Source organism: Psammomys obesus, unplaced genomic scaffold, assembly GCF_907164565.1.
Source record: "Psammomys obesus unplaced genomic scaffold, mPsaObe1.curated_primary_1811, whole genome shotgun sequence".
NCBI classification, from domain to species: domain Eukaryota; kingdom Metazoa; phylum Chordata; class Mammalia; order Rodentia; family Muridae; genus Psammomys; species Psammomys obesus.
In genome coordinates this window covers 3,284,270-3,304,880 of record NW_026589447.1, presented here as the reverse complement: position 1 = coordinate 3,304,880, position 20,611 = coordinate 3,284,270, and the positions used below count along the sequence as shown (strand labels likewise).

The following is a 20,611-nucleotide window of genomic DNA, read 5'->3' as shown; positions in this document are numbered from 1 at the left end:
TCCCAGATGTGTGTGTGTCATCACTTACTGGGTAAATCAGTGAAGTATGTATTAGCTGGTAACATAACAAAAATAGACCATCTTCAGCATACCCATTGCAACCAAATCCAATAAAGAATACCAGAGAATATCTATTGCATGCTTGTTATTAATGAAGGATAGAAGACAAAAACATAGGTATTGCCTATAACAACTAGTAGCTATAGGGAAATAATACAAATAATGCTAGAAACATTATTTTAAGAAATGGAATAACTTTCATCATCACAAAGAGTGGCCACTGACAGTATTGTTGAACATTGTCAGATCAACATTCCTGTACATGGCAAGAACACCAACATGATGATACGACTTAATGACTAACTTCTCTGTATCTCATGTTTGACATTCAGCAGTGTTATAAAGCACACTTAACAATTTAAGAGCCAGATAGAGCAGTGCATTCCTGAAATCACAGCATTAAAGGGGCTGAAGCAGGAGAATCATGTGTTCTAGGTTAACCTGGGAAACATAGCAATACTCTATTTCTAAAATAAATATATCTTAGTGATAGGAAATATGCCTAGCATTAACAAAGAAATAATAATAATAATAATTGGAACTCAGATGCTGGATTTTTCCATCTTTTCCTTCAGCTCTCTAGACTTAGAATCTAAAAAGTTCTCAGTCTGGATTCTTAATTAGGGTTTCTATTCCTGTGAAGAGACACCATAACCACAGAAAGTCCTATAAAGGAAAGCATTAAATTGGGGGTAGCTTACAATTCAGAGGTTTAGTTCTTTATCATCATTGAGGAAAGCATGGTAGCACACAGGCAGACATGTTGCTGGAAAAGTAGCTAAGATTTCTACATCTGAATGTACAGGTAACAGGAAGACAATGTGACACTGGGCACTGCATGAGCATCTGAAATCCCAAATCCCAGGGACACACTTTCTCCAGCAACACCACACCTACTCTAACAAGGCCACGTCTCCTAAGGTGTCACTTCCTATGAGCATATGGGGGCCATTTTTATTCAAACCACCACACTGGGGATGCGAGCATGGAGTCTCAGTTCTAAGAAATATTTCTGCTACACACAGTTCTCAGATACCTACGTGATTTAAGAGCTCTGCATCACAAAAGGATGTACAGAGTAGCAAATTTTCATTGAATGTTTGAGCATCAACATATATATCATGTGGCTGGCACTTAAAACATTGGGGTATTTTTTGTGCCATTGAGGATGGAACTTAAAGACTAATCATGTTAGATAAAAATTAGCAGTGACCTACGACAAAAGTCCTTTTTCATAAACCAAAATTCTGAGGTAAGTACAGTAGAAATAACATGATAGACTTAGACAAAGCCTAATTTGGCCACTCACTATTTTGGTGACTTTGTGGAAATCTGTACCTCTCTTTGAGCCTCATTTTTCCCAGCTATAAGGCAAGAATACTATTTTTTTATGAAGTTGTTATACATGTAAATACCTATCATGAAGTAAGTAAACAATAATTATTGTACCATCTACCCCCTTTTAGGTAAAGATGGATCTTTCTTTGTTTTCCCAGGTACCAATACAGACTTTTCCTTCTCTGCTGTTGAATATGGCATTTAATTCTTGCTCCTTGGTCCTTTGGTTTCTGATTTACTCTTTAGTCAACACTTGAAACCTTCTATCTGTGACCATAATACCATCTTCCAGTTGGATTTATCCACACACACAGAAACACACACATTTGGGAAGGGAGAAAGTTTGTTTTTTTCAGCTGTGCTTTTCAAGGAAACTTATGAGTGAAGAAACCATGTATTTCCTTTCTTACCTCCAAATCAGTTATCTGAGAGAGGACATATATTTTCTGTTTCTGAGTACTTGCTTTTAGTGAACTATGTTTAGAGGTAAGTAACATTTTTCTAATCATCAAAATTGATGATGCTCCATATCTAATATTTGAATCTTGCTTGTAAAATCTCGCCTTAAAATCTTTGAATTCTTAAAATGTGATAGCCCTAGAAAGATTTTATTGGTGTTTACTTTTGCTAAGAGAAATCCAAAATCCCACATTTGCTTGTGAAAGAAAAAAAGACAATGTCATAGATAATATTTTCTAATGTACTGAACAGAAAATACCACACACAACACAAAACCTATATACGTATGTGTGTGTGTGTGTGTCCACACACACACGTGCACGCGTGTATTTCTCAAATGGCAATCCAAGAAAATAGTTTCATTGTTATAATTTAACTGGTTATTTGATTTTACTATATGTGTCCTGGTATGAGGGTGTCAGATCCCCTGGAACTGGAGTTACAGACAGTTGTGAACTGCTGTGTGGGTGCTGGGAATTGAACCCAGGTCCTCTGGAAAAGCAGTAAGTGCTGTTAACCACTGCACCATCTCTTCAGCCCCTTAACTGATTATTTGAACTCATTCTATTTGTGGTTATAAATTGTGAGATATGTTTCTTATCATACTGAACTGGGACAATTCACTTTGGTAAGATGGCCCTTTAGACACATTTGAAAATCTTTTGAGATCATATTGCATAGAAGACTAGGAAAAGAAGTAATTACTCTCTGAGAAAGCAATAAAATATCCAGATGAATTTATTGATAATATTACCATGACAGCTTAAGTCTAAGTAGCAAAGTGAAAGCAAAATTACTATCCTGGACGACTTCTTTTGTCATCAGATTCCATGTTACTTAGTCCAAATAGTTTGTACTAAATATAAGCCCAGGTGTGCTAATTTTTTTTTTCCTACTGGCTTACCATCCCATTGAAAGAAGGCTTCTGAAGCCAAAGTGGGAGTAAATTGGTAAGGGACAGTTCAAGCTTCTGACAGTCAGCAACTAAAATTATGTGAGTACTATCACCATCAGAAAATTTGGACTGGCATTTGAAACTAAAAAGAAATAGAGATATTAACCAACCTGAAAGGTTACCAGCCCAAGCCAGCACAGTGAAGTATCATATTGGCAACTGAAACCAAAAGAAATTGAGGATTCTTCCTCCTTGACAGTAAATATGGCAAGGAAGCTTTAACTAGTGAACTATTAGGCACAGAGATAATCATTTCAGAATGATCTCCTTTCCAGGCTGAGTGAGAATACTGGGATTTTTATGGGACCATTTGGCTGATGCAAACAAATTCAGAATACCATCATGAAAGAATTGTTGGGCTTTGAGTGCCTGTAATGAAAACATTAAATTGTGCCTTCCTATTCTTTGTCCCCTCAAATGCTTTACTCTGAAAAATTAGTTCTTCGCTATTGTGTACAGAGAGGTACACAAACACATACTCATGTTGAAGTTCTTAAGTACATTTGTCACTAAGCCAGAAAAGAAACATAAATCCACAAATAGCAATTGTTCATTTCTTCATTTAGCTCTCTTCAACAGGAAAAGAAAATAGGCACGAAAACTCCCTTTCCAAAATGGCACCACCCTTTTATACTCTTGTACAAGATGCCTCCTGTTACAGAAGACCTGACTCAGTCATCTGATTATTGAGCATAGGAGGTGCAAACCCATCTTTAAGCCACTACTTTTAACACAAACACTCTTTTGTACTAGAAAAATTACAGTTTGGCAATTACATGTATCACAAAATGACCAGACGGGGAAAAATGGCTGTTCTGGATTTCTGCCAAAGCCCCGTCTTTCAACCTCAGCTGTACTTAAGACCTGAAGGAAGTTGCTGATCCACAGATGGAGGAAGAACAAAATTTTTGCTTCTTCTGAAAGAGTCACCAGCCAGCCCCTCTCTTTAAATACTGGAGGGTAAAACTAGAGTCAGACAGTCCTCTCCAAAGTCAAGGTGACTCTGCTTTCAGTAGCCCACACATCTTGAACCTTTCATAAGTCAGAAGAAGGCAAATCTGAGAAGCGATGCCTGCTTCCTTTGTTTCCCTCCAAGGCTAGTCTACAGGAGTAATCAGGTCTGCCTTTTCTTCCTCTCAGCTGAGTGCTTCCTCCACTCCCCACTGCTCCCTCACAGAAAACTCTTGCCTCTAATCAGTTCAGGTGTGAGACTGCATCAGACACTTCAAATATCGTATTGATGTAATGGAAGAGACACTTAGCATTTACAGTATTTTCTTTTGTCTCCCGACAACCTCAATATTGAAAGTAGTTTCCTCCTGTTGGAGGCTCACTATACAAAGTCTGAACAGACAAAAAAATGAAAGTAAAACTGGTCTCTCTCTTGATTTGGACTTGCCTTTTCTGTCGTGCCTCTTTTCCAGTCACCACCTACACACACATGCATGCATGCTCACATGCATAAGGGCACGCGTGCACACACAGGGCACACTTGCATCTACACACACAGGCTTCCTATTTCTCTTTACTTAGCTGTATTCTGGAGGAGATAAACTAGGGGAGAATTTGGGAAGGGTCATTTCCCCCTCCTGGGGGCAAAATTTTAATATGACTACCAAGAACCTCTCTAATGTGAATTGAAAGGCTAATGTGGTTTATTTAAAAAAAAAAAAAACTGCTTTCTATTTGTTTGAATACTGAATATTTCTGCTAGTGAAATTTTCCTGTAATAAAACCATTAATACACCAATGGCATTTTTTTTTAATTTACATCAGACTGACAGAATTAATGTGGCTAACACTGGGGCACTGGGGCTTTTATCCTGTTTTTCTCTTTTCTCTCTAAAAAGAAAAAAAAAAACAGAAAGAAAGAAAAGAAAAAAAAAATCTCTTGTTTGCTTTCCAGGTCATGCTGACCTGTTCAGCATGGACTGTTTCGCATTTGTTTTTAATGCCAGTTTAAATGTAATTGTAAAAGCATGTATGCTCTAAATTTATGTAGTTTCTTTTTCCAGTGGAGAAGCTTGGTATGCAAAAGCATTTCCAGGCTCTACAATTTCTCAGGGGCAGATTTGGGGTAATGACCCTGTGCTCCTCACTCAGGATGGCATCTGGATAACAAACCCCTTTCCTCTGGCTCAGTAGTCAGAGAAGGGAGACTTGGAAATACTTTCTCTGTGTTGGCAAGGATGTGCAGCATTGCATATAATTCTATTATTAATTATGTTTACTCCTCCACAAACTAAAAACTATTACAACAAATAGTCCAATATAAACGTTGAAAGATAAAATTTGATATTCTCTTCCCTGGCTATTCCCCTGACCAGGGATTGGGACTGGGATGAGAACAGGAGTCAAGAGGCAGAGGTGGGGATCAAAGAGCCTACTTGCCTAAAAGGGTATTCATCATACATTTATTAATCCCACTTGGTCTCATTCCCCTACTAAGCTCTCACTTCATGCTTACCAAGGACTGGCTTTGTTCTCTACCTGTAATACATGTCCTAAATTTTTCCCAATCTAATTACGATTTCTGATTCCAACCCTTCTCACTAACAGCGTGCTGTGAAGCTGACAGAAATGAAAGAATGCCTAACCCTGCAAGCTAAGACTACCGATTCTGTCTTTTGTCCTGTCACTAACTCTGTGTTTGAACATGACTTACCTTTTTAATTTTCTCTCCCCATCTATAAAATAAGGTGAAGGAATGCATAGACAACATCTAGGTTCCCGAAAATCTTTGCTTTGAAAATGGAATATTTTTTTAAATAAATTTTGACAGAAAACCCCCAACATAGGTGTAGACTATACCACTGCAACTTTGATTTGAAAGGAGGTGGGGCCACATATTAAACTTCACTTTGACTTTCCACAGAGACCTTTGAAGAAATTCATAGGTCCCAAAGGGCTCTACTTGTATACTAGGCTGATAGCTAGTAATCCTTTGAATTTTCACCTTCTTTTCTGTTAGATTTTAGCCACAGTGGAAACTGTAAATTTCAGAAAGAAGTTACTTTTTTCCAGAACATCCATCTGTTTAGAATAAAGAGCATAAACACACAGTAATGTGTGGCTCAATAAGAGTGAAAGCCACCAGTCTGTCTATGCCTCCGTTAACTCACTTGTAAGCCAGAGATGATATTAGTAGCTCAATCATAAGATTCTTTGAAGGAACATAAACACCACGGTAGCATCTCATGGTAGAGTACAAATTCTACACCACTAAAAAGACTCACATATGGCGAATTCTCTGAGCCCCTACCTAATTCACTCTGTGCTAAGCACACATTCCCCACCATCACCCTTTGAAAAATCACAACCCTGTGCATTAGAACTTGCTATTATATAATGATTCTGAAAGCTGTCAGTTTGGCCTTTAATATTTCACTCAAAAGGAAAAAAAAATTATTCTCCTCACAATTTTCCACTACAAGCAGCTTTTCAGAGTGTTTCTTGCCAGAGGTCCATTCTTGAGAAAAGTCATCACCTGTCTATATTGGCATATATTTTTCACAGGATTCAGAAAGGGCTCATCAGGCTTACCTCATTTTGTCCTAATATTATTTCTAGAGAGTAATCAGATTGTATTTTTACTAAGTAGACTGGAAAACTAACATATAGAAGAAAACAAACGATTTGTTCCTGACTACATATGCTGTAAGACTCTAATATCACCACCAACGAATAACAAGCCTTTTATAATAACATTGCATTTTAAAGTTTCATTGTCATTTTTTTTCTTCTTCCTTCTGGAGCTCAGAGCATATTTCACCACGTGTGAATCTTTTCAGTCGTATGGAATTTGTCTTCTACCCTCCTGAGATGCCACCATGGTGTCTATATTCCTTCAAACAATCTTATGATTGAGGTACTAATAATGTCAACAGCTTAGAAATGAGTTAACTGAGGCACAGCGAGACTGAATTTTTACCCTGGGTCTCACAGTAATAAACTCATTGTTAGTAAGAAGACAGTCTAACTTCAGAGCTTTATTTTCTTCCTCTTTGTGTGTGTGTGTGTGTGTGTCATTTTATTTAGAAAAAAAATGGTGAGTCATTAAAACATTTTAAACACAGTATGAAGCTATGTGTTTTTTTTTTAGGGTAAACATTTATTTTTTATTATTATTGTATTATTTTAATTTTTTATTAGTTTATTTACTTTACATCCTAAGGGTGTCCCCTCCCTCTCCTCTTCCCAGCCCCCCTACTTCCCCTTCTTCCCCCTTCTCCTCTCCCTTTTCCCCCAGAAAAGGGGATTCCTTCCCTAATAATAACCTTCTCCAGCACATTAAGTCACATCAGGACTGCTCTTATCTTCATCCCCTGAGGCCAGGCAGGGAAGTGATCCAAAAGCAGGCAATACCGTCCATGTTAGAGAAGAGACAGGTCCCCCCTTCCACTCTCCAGGTGCTCTGTATGAAGACCAAGTTGCCCTCAAGTCCATATGTGCAGGGGTGTCTAGGTCCAGACAATGTATGCTCCTTAGTTGATGTCTCAGTCTCTGTAAGCCCTCATGGGACTGGGTTGGTTGTCTTTGTTTGTCTTCATGTAAGGTTCCTGTTTCCTCTGGGTCCTTCCGTCTTTCAATTTTTAAATATTCTACTTTCTTTTTTTCTTTTTTATATCATTCACAGGTTATTTAATTTTATCCCAGCTGTATCCCGCTCCCTCATTCCCTCCCAATTCCACCCTCCCTCCCTCAACTCCTCCCTGCTCCTTTCCAAGTCCACTGATAGGGGAGGACCTCCTCCCCTTCCATCTGACCCTAGCTTATCAGGTCTCTTCAGGACTGGCTGCAAAGTCCTCTTCTGTGGCCTAACAAGGCTGCTTCTCCCTCGGGGAGGGGGGGGAGGTCGAAGAGCTCGCAATTGAGTTCATGTCAGAAATAGTCCCTGTTCCCCTTACTAGAGAACCCACTTGGATACTGAACTACCATGGGCTATACCTGTGCAGGGGTTTTAGCTTATATCCATCCATGGTCCTTGGTTGGAGAAACAGTCTCATATTCTACTTTCTACATGAATGAAGAAAGAATGCCTATGGAAAAGGAAAGGTGCCTTGGCTCAAAATCTAGATTACCTCTAAACTTCTAACCCTAAAGTCATATAGTGAGATCCACTGACTCTAATTTTGGTAGATGGAAAGATGACTGAAGCGATTCATGCCAGAGCCCCAAAACTCTCTAGGCCAAAATTCATGAGCAGAATTCTTTTGACTCAGAATAGCATTTATTTATTCCCACCTACTACCTTGCACCCTACCAAGGCCCAGAGAGCAACTTGGAAAAGTAAAAGAAATGAATGAAAGAGTTGGAGGATGAGGAAGAGTGCTGTGAAATGCTGTCTTCTGGACATGAAATACCTATTGCACACATCAACTCATAATAGCTGTTGTTAATTACATAAGGCCTCTGCAAGATCCAGCCAGTTAAAATTTATAGCATAGAAGATGAAGGGCACTGAGACTATAACCTTATCTGAGGAGCTATTGGTATGAAGGACACTGAGACTATAACCTTATCTGAGGAGCTATTGGTATTTGATAGCTACTGTGGAAGGGAAAGTTAGGTTTCTTTCGGGGGACCTCACTTTCAAAACCACCTACAAAGAATAGTCTTTTTGTTGAGTCCCTCAAATGGTGACAGTCTTAATGGAAAGAGCTCCAGATTTTAAGAGCTTGCCTGATTCAGCCCAAGGTCTTAATGCTCAACTAAGTTGAGACTTTAACATCATCTGCTCGGTACTTTCACAGCAACATCCTAATTATCATTTGACTGCATAACTGAAAGAAGATGCATATACCTGTGGGAATCAGAGTCTTGGAGGCCATCCTAACAATTTGTCCCAGAGAAGATAGTTCTTTGATACTCCAAATTCCATGATAAAATATAGGAAAAGAGGCATCATTGACCTTGGTAACAGTAATTCAAAGTTTCAAAGACTTTGGAAACATCACCTACACTTCTCCCCTGCCCGAGAATAAGAAAGTATATAACCCTAGAAAACAAGAATATAATCTGGAAACATCCCTAAAGATCATTGAGGCTAGAGAAGTTACAAATTAGACATATGTAGACCCCCGTAGGAATGTATCATGAAACTTGGTATGAGAAAGCTCTCTTTTTGCTGTGGAGGTAGTATTCACAGAAATCTACTATCCCCGCACTGATATACCAAGATCCAAGGTTTCCAGACCCCTGAACATCAGATGGAAACAAGGTCATATCTTGTGGGTATCAGTTCTTTTTACTAGTCTAAACTAAGTATAAAAACAGTTATGAGCCACAGAATTGTACATACACCATTAGAACTACACACTTTTTCTGCCCCCCCTCTCTTTTGCCACTCAGTTTATGAAAGCCTCTGCCTTGACATGGCACTTATTTGATGTGTACCTCACATAGAGAATTATTTTTGATTCTGGGGCTCAGGTGCAGGGGAAGCAAGAAGCATGGGGGCGGCCTTCATGGAAGAAAACAAGGCCTTGGGCACTGAGCAACAGCTGAGACTAGCAAGCTTAATTGTCTAGGATTCCAAGGCATCTAGCAACATGCAGGCCTCTGCTGCAGAGAAAGAACAGAGGATCCCCACAGAAAGAATGGAATCCGATTTCAATTATGTTTAGTACAGTCATGCTCTTCAGCCAGATAGCCCAGAACACCTGGTGCGGCTTGAGCCACTGTGGTCACATAGACAGCACATTACCTGGGTCCTGGAGGCAAATGGAAATGCAGACTCTCTTCCTCAAGCAAATGCCTTATAGAACTAGAAAGATATGAAAATGCCAGCCAAGTTCCAGTTGGCACAACTCAAAGAAATGGGAATGATTTTGTCTTGATGGGTCTTCCCTACATGCATATTGATCTTGCTTAAAATGAATCTGTTTGGGCCCACAAGTCATCATTCACTGAGATTTTAGTCCCTATAAAGAGTACTGGTAACAGACTAAATCTCATTGATTGTAATAGCACTGACTACTCTCTTTGTCCCTGTACCTTTTGAATAAAACCCAGTGGATGCATCTGTTTTCTTTCATTTTGAATTCTTAACTTTTTTATCAATAGCTTCAGTGTAGTATGGCAAATAGAACAGCTGCCTCCGTGAGCAGGCCATATTCACAGCACTCTTCAACAGACTCTCTGAGATAATGGAAATGTTCTGTATCGGTGCTGTTCTGTTGAGAAGCCACTGGCTACATGTCATTTTTAAACATTAGCAATATGTCTAGTGAGACTCAAGCATCACATTTTTATTTTGTTTATCTTAATTCTTTTAACGGGCCCCACAGGGCTGGTGGCTACTATATAAAATAGTGCAAGCCTAGAAAGGAGCTCAGAAAGATCCATACTGAAATAGAGCTGAAATAAATTAGTAAAAAAGAAGCAATGAATCACAAGGGATTCTAAATTAAGAATAAGAGCCCTCAATTCTTATCCAGAAAGGCAAAGAGGCTAGACATCAGAAGAAGGAGAAAAAAGGGAAAAAGTCAGGAGCCTGACACAGAGGACCTCTGAAAATCTCTGCCCTGCAGACTATCAATGCAGATGCTGAGACTTGTGGGCAACCTTTGGGCAGAGTGCAGGGAATCTTATGAAAGAAGTGGGAAACAGTAAGATCTGGAGAGGACAGGAACTCCACAAGGAGAGCAACAGAACCAAAAATTCTGAGCACAGGGGTCCTTCCTGAGACTGATATTCCAACCAAGGACTATGCATGGAGATAACCTAAGACCCCTGCACAGATGTAGCCCATGGCAGTTCAGTATCCAAGTGGGTTCCATTGTGATAGGAACAGGGACTGTCTCTGACATGAACTGATTGGCCTGCTCTTTAATCACCTCCCCCTGAGGGGGAAGCAGCCTTACCAGGCCACAGAAGAAGACAATGCAGCCACTCCTGATGAGACCTAATTGACTAGGATCAGAAGGAAGGAAAAGAAGTCCTCCCCTATCAGTGGACTTGGGGAGGGGCATTCATATAGAAGGTGGAGGAAGGGAGGGATTGGGATGGGAGGAGGGAGGGAACCACAGGAGGGATACAAAGTGAATAAAGTGTAATTAATAAAGAAAAAAAGACTATAAAAAAAGAATAAGAGCCTTAGTTCTAATCCTAGCTCTGCCACTCAATTGTTTCATCCTTGCTAGTTTTAACTTCTCCATCTTCGACTTGGAACTTTGAATTAATACAAGAATCTCAAAGTTATAGCTAAGGGTTGAATTTAACTTAGCATATGTATGTTTCGTGAGAGATTTTATGTGCTACATGAATGAGCTCTAGACTTAGGAAGGCAGTAAGACATTTCATTCCAGTTTGCCAGGCAGAATGCCAACCATTCTTCTACACACATACATATACACTGTATTCCCTCGGTAAAATTTGAATATAATTGAATCTGTGAACCCTGGATAAGATGATTTCTAAGGACCCTTCCTGTTTGCCAGGCTATGAATCTTTATTCCACTACAGTCTCCCAAATATGTTTCCATTTATGCAAAGAATTGAGAACTTTCATAATTTCTGTTTTCTCTATTTCTAGATGTGATGCTAGCTAGTAAAGTTCATTGTAAGGGTAAAGATTATATATAGTCAAAGGAGGTGAAATTTTAGGGATTCAGAGAAACCACATGATAAAGAACAGAGAATGTGGATTTTCTAGTGGAAGTGGGTTCAGATAATTGGGATTATTTTTCCTAAATTCAAGACTAGAAAATACCAGCAATAATGGTGGTGTCTGTCTGGGAACTGCACCAAGAACATTACAGAGGCATTATCAGTTTGTAATGCTATCTATAAGACCTGATGTAAGAAATGGATTCAACAAATGACAAAACATTGTAAGGGCCAGGCTTCTTGCTCTGAGAGTAGATAGGCTAATTCATACCAAACACCGGACCTTATGCCGTTAGTAGGAGGTAGAAGTTGGCAATAGATGTACATATCTCTTTATTAATAGCTGGGTCCAAATTTTGTAGAAATGATTGTTGGACAAGGTCATCTTCCAGTCAGTGTTGGGTTCCAAGGCCTCCTTATTCTTCCCTTTTCTTCTTAGTGTTCCTTCCTAGCCTAGGTGTTGATACAAACATGCAATCTATTATTACATTGATTTACTGAATATGAGCATTATAGAGTTTTCAGGAAAGGACTCACTTTTCTCATTAAGGATTAAAGTCTGTTCCAGATATGTCATTTTTCTATAGCGCCAGAAGCAGATATATAGTAGATTTTATCACATGTATACACTTGAATTGAGGGATCAACTTCTCTTTATTTCACGTCTTTCTTTCTTTCTTTAATTATTATTTTAAAGGATTAGAGGAAAACACAATTTATGGTACACTCCCAGTGCACCTGCTTGTGATAGATCTCAGAGTTATGACCTTTTCAATGATTTATACTTACCAATATAAGTGCTAGGGAAAGCAGAACAAAGTAACCATTGGAATGCCAGAGGACTTTGAAAGTGTGCGTGTGTGTGTGTGTGTGTATGTGTGAGCATGTCAGGAAGTTGGTTCTTAATGACTGAGTTTGGAGTTATTGTTACTGCCGTTGTTGTAAAGAATGATTTATCTAGCATCTTAATGGCTGTCTTCTGATATGGTTTCCATTTTATGGACAGATGACAAAGTCAGAGACATTGTGTTATTTTTTTTTAAATACTGTTACAGGTTCTAACCCTTCACCTTACTTTTTTTTACGTCTGCTAAAGAAGAAAATCAGTATGTGTACATGTTCAAATATGAATATCATTCAGACAACATCTGAGGCACTTTATAGTGCGTGGTAGGAAAAACACCAGAAAATTCCTGCTCATTAGTCCCGAGGTTGGATAACATGGTAGTCTAAGGATATAAAACGTTTTCAGACTATTTTCTTAACTTCATTCCCATTTGATGCTTAAATTCTCAACAGCTATAAATCTAGTCTGTGAACCTCTCCAGTGACTTGAGTGTGTGACAACCTTTCTGTCCTCAGAGAGCTACTTGGGGAGCTGAGACAGATGAATCACAAATCCAAGTCCTGCGCAGGTTACAGAGTAAATTCAAAGCAAGGCTGATCAACTTTGTCAAATTTGAGTCTCAAAATTGAAAGTAAAAATAAGGACTTAGAATATTGTCTCAGTGAGGAGTTTAATTAATTTAATTAATTTGTGTATAGAGAAAAGGGACCTGATTTCCAAGCCAGTATACTTTTTGGTATCCCTTTATAACCCACAGAATAAGTCCAGACCTTCATCAAACAGGTTTTTTTTAGTCACTTTTTCTAACATAAATGCATTTGTATAACTCTCTTGTTTATAACATTCAGTATTTGCATAAAAACCTATTAGACTTCTTAATATCAAATATAGGCACATTTACATTGTTGTTTTGTTTACCGTGTTTTTTTATTTGCTTATTACCTATAATACATAGCCTGTGCTTCTTAGCACAGTACACATGATCCATTAAAACCAGACCACTATCACCAAAGTAGCAATGTTTGCACATATGCAATATAAGCTCTAAGCACACTGATTTCTAGTTGCTCCCATTTCTTTATGCTCTTTCCACCCATTTCTACCTGGTGAAATTCTTATCAGTATTTAAGCTCTAGGTCAAATGCCACCTTTGAGGTGAAGTATTTCCTAATCTCACCATGCAGTTAGATTTCTCTTTTCCCCTCTTCATGATGCCTCTCTTGTAGTTTTTACTATTCTGGCACTTTCCAGAATTGTTTCTCAGTAGTTACTTCTCTTCTAAAAAAAATGTTTTCATGTTACCTAAAAACAAGTATTTGTCAAAAAAAATGTAGTTAATAGATGAATAAAGAAATCAGTAAAAAATATTTTTTGTAAATGAATAAATTGGTCCTGAGTATAAATACTAAAGCCCACATTCAGGCAGAACTGATTCAATAATATACTAGAGTGGTCTGGAACAAGGATCAAAGGAGAAAGCAACATTGAAACTTTGGGGTTAGGAGGGATTGTAGATGATAAATCAACCAGTGCTAATAAACATGTCCTTAAGAAGTTTAGAATCTATGACCAGAGAGAAAAGGATCTTTATGGTTAATTATTTTTAGCTCAGTCACTTTTTCTAACTGGGTAACTATAGTGTATATTTTTGGCCACTGATAATAAAGTTATGTTTTGTTTTTATTTCTCAATAGCGCGTAAGCTGAAAAAACTTGGAAATCTAAAACTACAGGAGGAAGGAGAAAATTCCAATGCCAGCAGCCCCACTGAGGACCCATCGCAGAAGATGACAGTCTCACACATTGAAGGCTATGAAAGTCAGCCTATCTTTCTTAATGTCCTGGAAGCCATCGAGCCAGGAGTGGTGTGTGCTGGACATGACAACAACCAGCCTGATTCCTTTGCTGCCTTGTTAACTAGCCTCAATGAGCTTGGAGAGAGACAGCTTGTACATGTAGTCAAGTGGGCCAAGGCTTTGCCTGGTAAGGAAAATGAGGATGTGGGATAAAGGAGAGCATAATTATTGAATGGTTCTTTGGGCCAGGTACTTGCTAACTCATGCAGTCTTCAGTGCCATTCTGTGGAGAAATGATTTTCATAGAAAAAAAGTTTCACTTTAACATTGACGAAATTGAAACTCAGAAAGCAAGAGGAAAGACAGCATGCCAGAGCCCCATATGACTCCACTGATGCACAGTACTCATATTTTTTCATTTAACTCCAAATCACATATATTACAGCTACAGCTACATAAACTTCAAGATACTCTTCTATGGAAGGTCACTCCAGAGCTAGTATTAAGCCTGAACTATCTCACAGGATTTTTTATATGGTGTGGTAGAAAGAAACTTGGAAGCCAGAATATAAGGAATTTTAGCTCTGCTCAAAACCCATTTGTGATCCTTTACTGTTCTGGGACTGTTTCTTTATTTGTATGGATCAAGAGTGTTTTGGACTAACTTGATAACTTTTAAACTTCACTCTAAGGAACTCTTAATGTTCTTTACAGTACTTTAGAAATCATAGTGGGAAGAAAGGTTAGGTCATGGTAAGAATTACCAAATGATTATCTTACTTCTCTTAGGATACCTCCTGTAATGAATGGGAACTAACTTCCTTAAGCCACCTGTTATTAAAACAAGTCTTATTATTCAACAATAATAGATTTAGAAAGCTTTAGATATCTTTTATCTATGGATTCACAAACATTCCTTTAGCAAACAAATTGTTTATTTCCTTTTTTAAAAAATGTACACAGATATAAGAGACTTCATTGATTTCAAGCCAGAATTCAACACCTCACCATCTCATTCCCCTCAGTGTTATCCCTATTAAGCCATATGCTACTAGTCACTGTCACATAATCTTGTGGCTCTTGGGAACTCATTTTGGAAGGCAGTGAAGCATAAGCTCTTTAAAGATTCTCCTAATCCTGAGGTTATATGATTCAAAGATTCTTTTGAAATATCAACAACCAAGTCTCCGCCTGTCAAGTCAAAGATTAACTCACCATTTAATGAAAACTGCTGTTCAGATTGACATTTATTGGGGGAAAAATAGTTTTCTGATTAGTCTATCTTAAGAATTCCCTATGAAGTAGGTGCCCCTTCCTCTACTTTACATAGAATTAAATTCTGACAAGATGTGTGATTATCTTTTAATTAAAGAAAAGAATACATGCATTTGTTCAGACAGACAGACAGACAGACAGACATAAAATAAAATAAACACAACTTGACCCAGGCCCTCTTAATTCCAAATTACTCCCAACCTATGAACTCTAGCGATTTTGTATAATGCCACCCCCCCATTTCTGTCATTCTTGTTTTATAATGAGGGCCCAAAACTTTCTTGAAGGCCACTTGAATCCTATAATGGGCTTGTTACTATTAAAAACATTGCATTTTGATGGTCAAGAACTCATTTTGTAGTTCTAACTCACAAGGCCCCTGCCCCAGCTTCTAGAACTTCCCTCCTACTTTCTCATATCGGAAAACTGAGTTTAAGTAGCCAATAAGATTACTGGGCAGGAAGCCCAAGGACTGTGGCTGAATATGTACTGTGCCAAAACAAAGAGTTCACACAGGGAGCAAGAATACAAACAAGAAAAAAAAGACATTATTATCATTTATCCAGCTGGTTGTCCTGATGCCATTTTTAATGGAGATTCTCAATTTCCAAATATTTAACATGTCTCATTTTATAGGATTCACAACCTTTCCATATATATGAGTCTCAAAAGGGTCCTGTTATTTCTGTTTCACACACCACAGCTCAAAGAAGTTAACTGATTTATTGGACTAGTTACTTAGCTTGAGCTAAGATCCTTTGTTTTCTAATTAGGTGGTCTTAGGAAAAACCTAGTGCAGATGACCATGGCAGAATTTCTTTAACCTGGAAATATTGGCTGTCCATAACTTAAACTTCAGCATGGGAAACCTTCTCACATTAACAAATCTGCAAGCCAAAATCAGTTTAATGTCTGCCTTTCCAGAATATATGACCTCCAACACCGAATCATTTAGAAGAATAGCTCCTAAAAGAAGCTGATTACTGCATTCATAAGAATGGCTATTCAAATTGTCCATAATCACTTACTAGTTCCAGTAATTTGCACATTCAACATTTGAGTTTCTGTTCTATACAAGAACCTAGTCAGATGAATTTTGTTGTACATTTTCTGTGATGGTGATAATATCTGGAAATCTCATAGTGTCCCTGGCACATTAATAGTCATAATTAAAAATTGGAGACCCCTGAGTCAATTGTACAAACACAGTATATTTAGAATCAGATGGATCTGGATTAGAATCCTACCTATGAATCGATATATAACCTTGAGTAAAGCAAAGGTCTTTATGCAGCTCTTTCTAAACACTTTGAGAACTCTCATCAGCATAAGAGTTTATGTATAAAGAATATTTAGTACAGGAGGTGAAACAGTAGGTGCTCTCCAGATGATAGCTTATAATTATAATGATTAGATGTTAAAGTTATAGCTTTCATTAAGCTCAATCTAAATTGCCACCAGTCTTCCATAGAGCTCATACATTGACCTCAGGTTTGAACTCTCTTCTTTGAAGATGGCCATTGCACTGGAGCAACAGAAATTTCTCAGCCTTCTTTTTCACACATTGCCCCCCACTAGATATGAGACTATATACTTCCAATGGTGTAGATGATTGCTAGTAACAATGTTGATTGGATTCTACTAAGAAAAAAAAAAAAAAGAAAGAAACATCATTTATTCCTTCTTGTTGGTGTCTCGAAATCTGAGCGTAATTACTCTGTATGTCATCAGAACAGTCCAACAATGCCTAAGACTACAGTTTCCCCCTAACTTCCCTTGTTAGCCATGCAGCCTGAGCAGGCTACTTCAAAGACTGTGCATGAAATGAACAGTCAGGTATTACAAACAGAACACACCTATATTGGCAAATGAGTGTTTTACAGTGTTGGCATGTGCTGAGTGCTAAGCAGCTCTAAGTACTGTTAATTAGTATTGTAGCCTAACTGAAATGTCCTCTTTTCACCATTTTGCTAGTTCTCTGCTATTGGAGAATGGGGGAAGCATCTATATAGATAATTTCTTTGATACTTGCACAGTTTAATACTCATCCCTGATCAAAGTTTACAAAACAAGTGGGTTTTTTTTCCTATATACTGCATCACACCACAGATGTTCACAGTTCAAACTCCCAGAGGTCTTAAATGTTATCTCATTAAAACTGCCCTCTTGTCTTCTAAAGGAAAGAGTCATACCCAGAGATTCTATATCACAGAATGTTTCCAGGAGAGAAAGTTTCTGAAATTTGAGGCTCCAGCCAGTCTGTTCATTTCTCAATACAATGATGAGAGAAGGAAGGGCCTGGGAACTAAGATTACAGCCATGAGGGACTGTGCTATGAGGGACTCTAGAATAACTTATGACTGAGAGACTTAAGATCTAAAACAAAATGAAAATGGAAGAAGGTGAGAGTGTGGGTGAGTGAGGAGAGAGCATTCTCATAGTGAAGACCTCACAATTGAGCCCATAGCTAAAAAAAAGCAGATGACCCACATAATCTCTGAGCTGTGACCACCAGGAGATAATGAAAATAGTGGATCCACCTGGATTCAAGGTCCAGTAGAGCCATACTGACTGCAACACCTTGGGCATGTCACACAACTGTCCTAATCTTCAGATTCCATTTTGATAAAATAAGTGTCACATTTCCTATCATCTACGGTCATTAGTTTCAAATGAGATCAATTCACAGATGTTTGCTCTAAATTGGAAGAAATATTCTTTTTTAATTTTTTTAAAAATTATTTCTTTATAAATTAGAGTTTATTCACTTTTTATATCAGCTGTAGACCGCTCTCTCACCCCCTCCCAATACTTCCCTCCCTCCCCTTCTTCTCCCGTGCTCCTCCCCAAGTGTGCTTGTATGGGAGGTCCTCCTCCCCTTCCATCTGACCCTAGCCTATCAGGTCTCATCAGGACTGTCTGCATTGTCTTCCTCTGTGGCCTGCTAAGGTGTTCCCCGCCACAGGGAAGGTGATCAAAGAGCCAGCCACTGAGTTTATGGCAGAGACAGTCCCTGTTTCCCTTATACTAGGGTACCCACTTGGACACAGAGCTGCTATGGGCTAAATCTGTGCAGAGGTTCTAGGTTATCTACATGCATGGACCTTGGTTGGAGTATCAGTTTCAGGAAATACTCCTGGGCCCATATTTTTTTATTCTGTTGGTCTCCTTTTGGAGCCCCTGTCCCCTCCAGATCTTTCTGTCTCCCCCTTCTTTCAAAAGATTCCCTGCACTCTATCCAAAGTTTGGCTATGAGTCTCAGCATCTGCCTTGATACCTTGCTGGATAGAGTCTTTCAGAGGCCCTCTGTGATAGGCTCCTGTGCTGTTACCTGTTTTCTCCCTCTTCCTATGTCTGTCCTCTTTGCCTTTCTGCGTGAGGATTGATCATCTTACCCAGGGTCCTCTTTGTTACTCAGCTTCTTTCAGTGTGTAGATTTTAGTATGCTATCCTGTATTATATGTCTTATATCCAGTTTTAAGTGACTTATATACCATGTGTGTCTTTCTGCTTCTGGGATGGAATAAATAGTCTTAATGATAATTCTGAATTGTGAGAGAAAAGTAAAGGAGGTATTGGTAAAGATGAGCTGTGGGGGTAATACTTTAAAATTGTTAACAATGCAACGAACTTATATATTCTAGGAAAATATGGTCATATATACTCTGCCTATTTGTTATTACAGATGTAACACTTTGGAGGCTGCTTTCTGCACTTAAGGGAAGCCATTTGGAAGGAATCAAATTCCCAGCCTATATAAATTGACTAAAAATATTTGGGACCCGTTCCTCATGTGCTAATGTGTTTCAAGTGCCCAGTCAAAACTTGTGCTATGCTATGTATTAGGGGTGAAAATGAGTAGGAAGACAAGCTTGAAGTCTTGTAGAGAAGAAAGGTGTGTCCGTTTATCAATCACAATATTCTGAACTGTGTTCTTTAGTCAGCTAAAGCTACTCCAGGGTCCCTGAAAAGGTGAAGAATAATCATAGGTCCATGTTATTAAATAAGTTGGAAAATGCTTCACAGAGGAGGTAGTTCTGTAAAACCATCTGAAACATATTTGAGTGTTAGATCATAAGCAAAGGCAGCTGCCTGGGCAGAGGCCTGGAAAAACGTGACGGATTCAACAAATTTTAAGTTTCAAGGAAGTCATGGGACATAAATTATCAGAAGGCAAGTGAACAAGAAATTAACCTAGTGTGGCCGGTCATACAGAGCCTGTTTCTGTATAACAGTAGCAACATAGGTGTAGCAAAAGGGTATAAAACTGGGACGGTCAGAGCAAAGTAAGGGAAAAAAAGAAAGAAAACATGGGACATAAAAAAGATTCATGGAAGAAAAAAGCCTAAAGAGGGATGTAGAGAAAGCAATGGTTGTTAACCACCTCCCAAATATGGAAAAGTATCCATCTCCCAGGATTGTGGCATGGCTGATAACAAATTACAACTAGAATACAGCTTTGTAAAGTGAGAAGAACTGTCCATGCAGGAGAACTGGCAATTAAAGTGAATCTTTTCAAAGGTGGAATAATCAAGAATGTGGGCTTGGGAAATTGTTCTGCTAGATACAGCCATATGACCTTGAACATATTCCTGGGCTTTTCTGTAACTCTTTTCACTGAAGCACAGAGTGGGGATAATAAATGTACCTATTTTGTGAAGATGAAATGAGGACTAGAATTAAGGGGCTCAGAAAAGAGTCAACTCACTATAAGTAGTGTTAGATTGTGACTGTCTTCCAAACACCAGTACCTTTTATGATGCCATCATGTTCTCATTGGAAGAGCTTAGTGAAGGAGAATGGGTCCCCACCACACAGATTTTTCTTCTTCAGCACCCTTTCATCTACAGCCATTAGTGATGTTCTTTAGTCCTTCTCAGCAGTTTTGTGAGGGCCAAATTTTCAGCAAAGCAGAGGCCCAGACATAAGCCAGACAACCAATGGCAATCTGACTTTACTTCTGCTCCATCTTCTCCAGGCTTCCGCAACTTGCATGTGGATGACCAGATGGCAGTCATTCAGTATTCTTGGATGGGACTCATGGTGTTTGCCATGGGTTGGCGGTCCTTTACTAATGTCAACTCCAGGATGCTCTACTTTGCACCTGACCTGGTTTTCAATGAGTAAGTACTCCTATGATGAGCTTTTTTGCCCTTTGCTACCACTGAGGAATTCCATCAATTATTATTTGTTGAGCAATTGCTTTCCTGCCGGAACTATGCTCATCATTTCTAAAACTTGTCTTGCTGAGTTCTCATAATAATCTGGTCAG

General features: G+C 38.6%; 1 protein-coding gene across 1 annotated transcript in view; it reads left to right on the top strand.

Annotated features, from left to right (window-relative positions):
* Ar (androgen receptor) overlaps positions 1-20,611 on the top strand; it is a 205,251-nt gene that overhangs the window by 173,046 nt on the left and 11,594 nt on the right. Inside the window, exons 4-5 of the mRNA XM_055605085.1 lie at positions 13,964-14,251; positions 20,318-20,462. Coding sequence (XP_055461060.1) covers positions 13,964-14,251; positions 20,318-20,462 — 433 coding nt within the window. The remainder of the gene's footprint in view (positions 1-13,963; positions 14,252-20,317; positions 20,463-20,611) is intronic.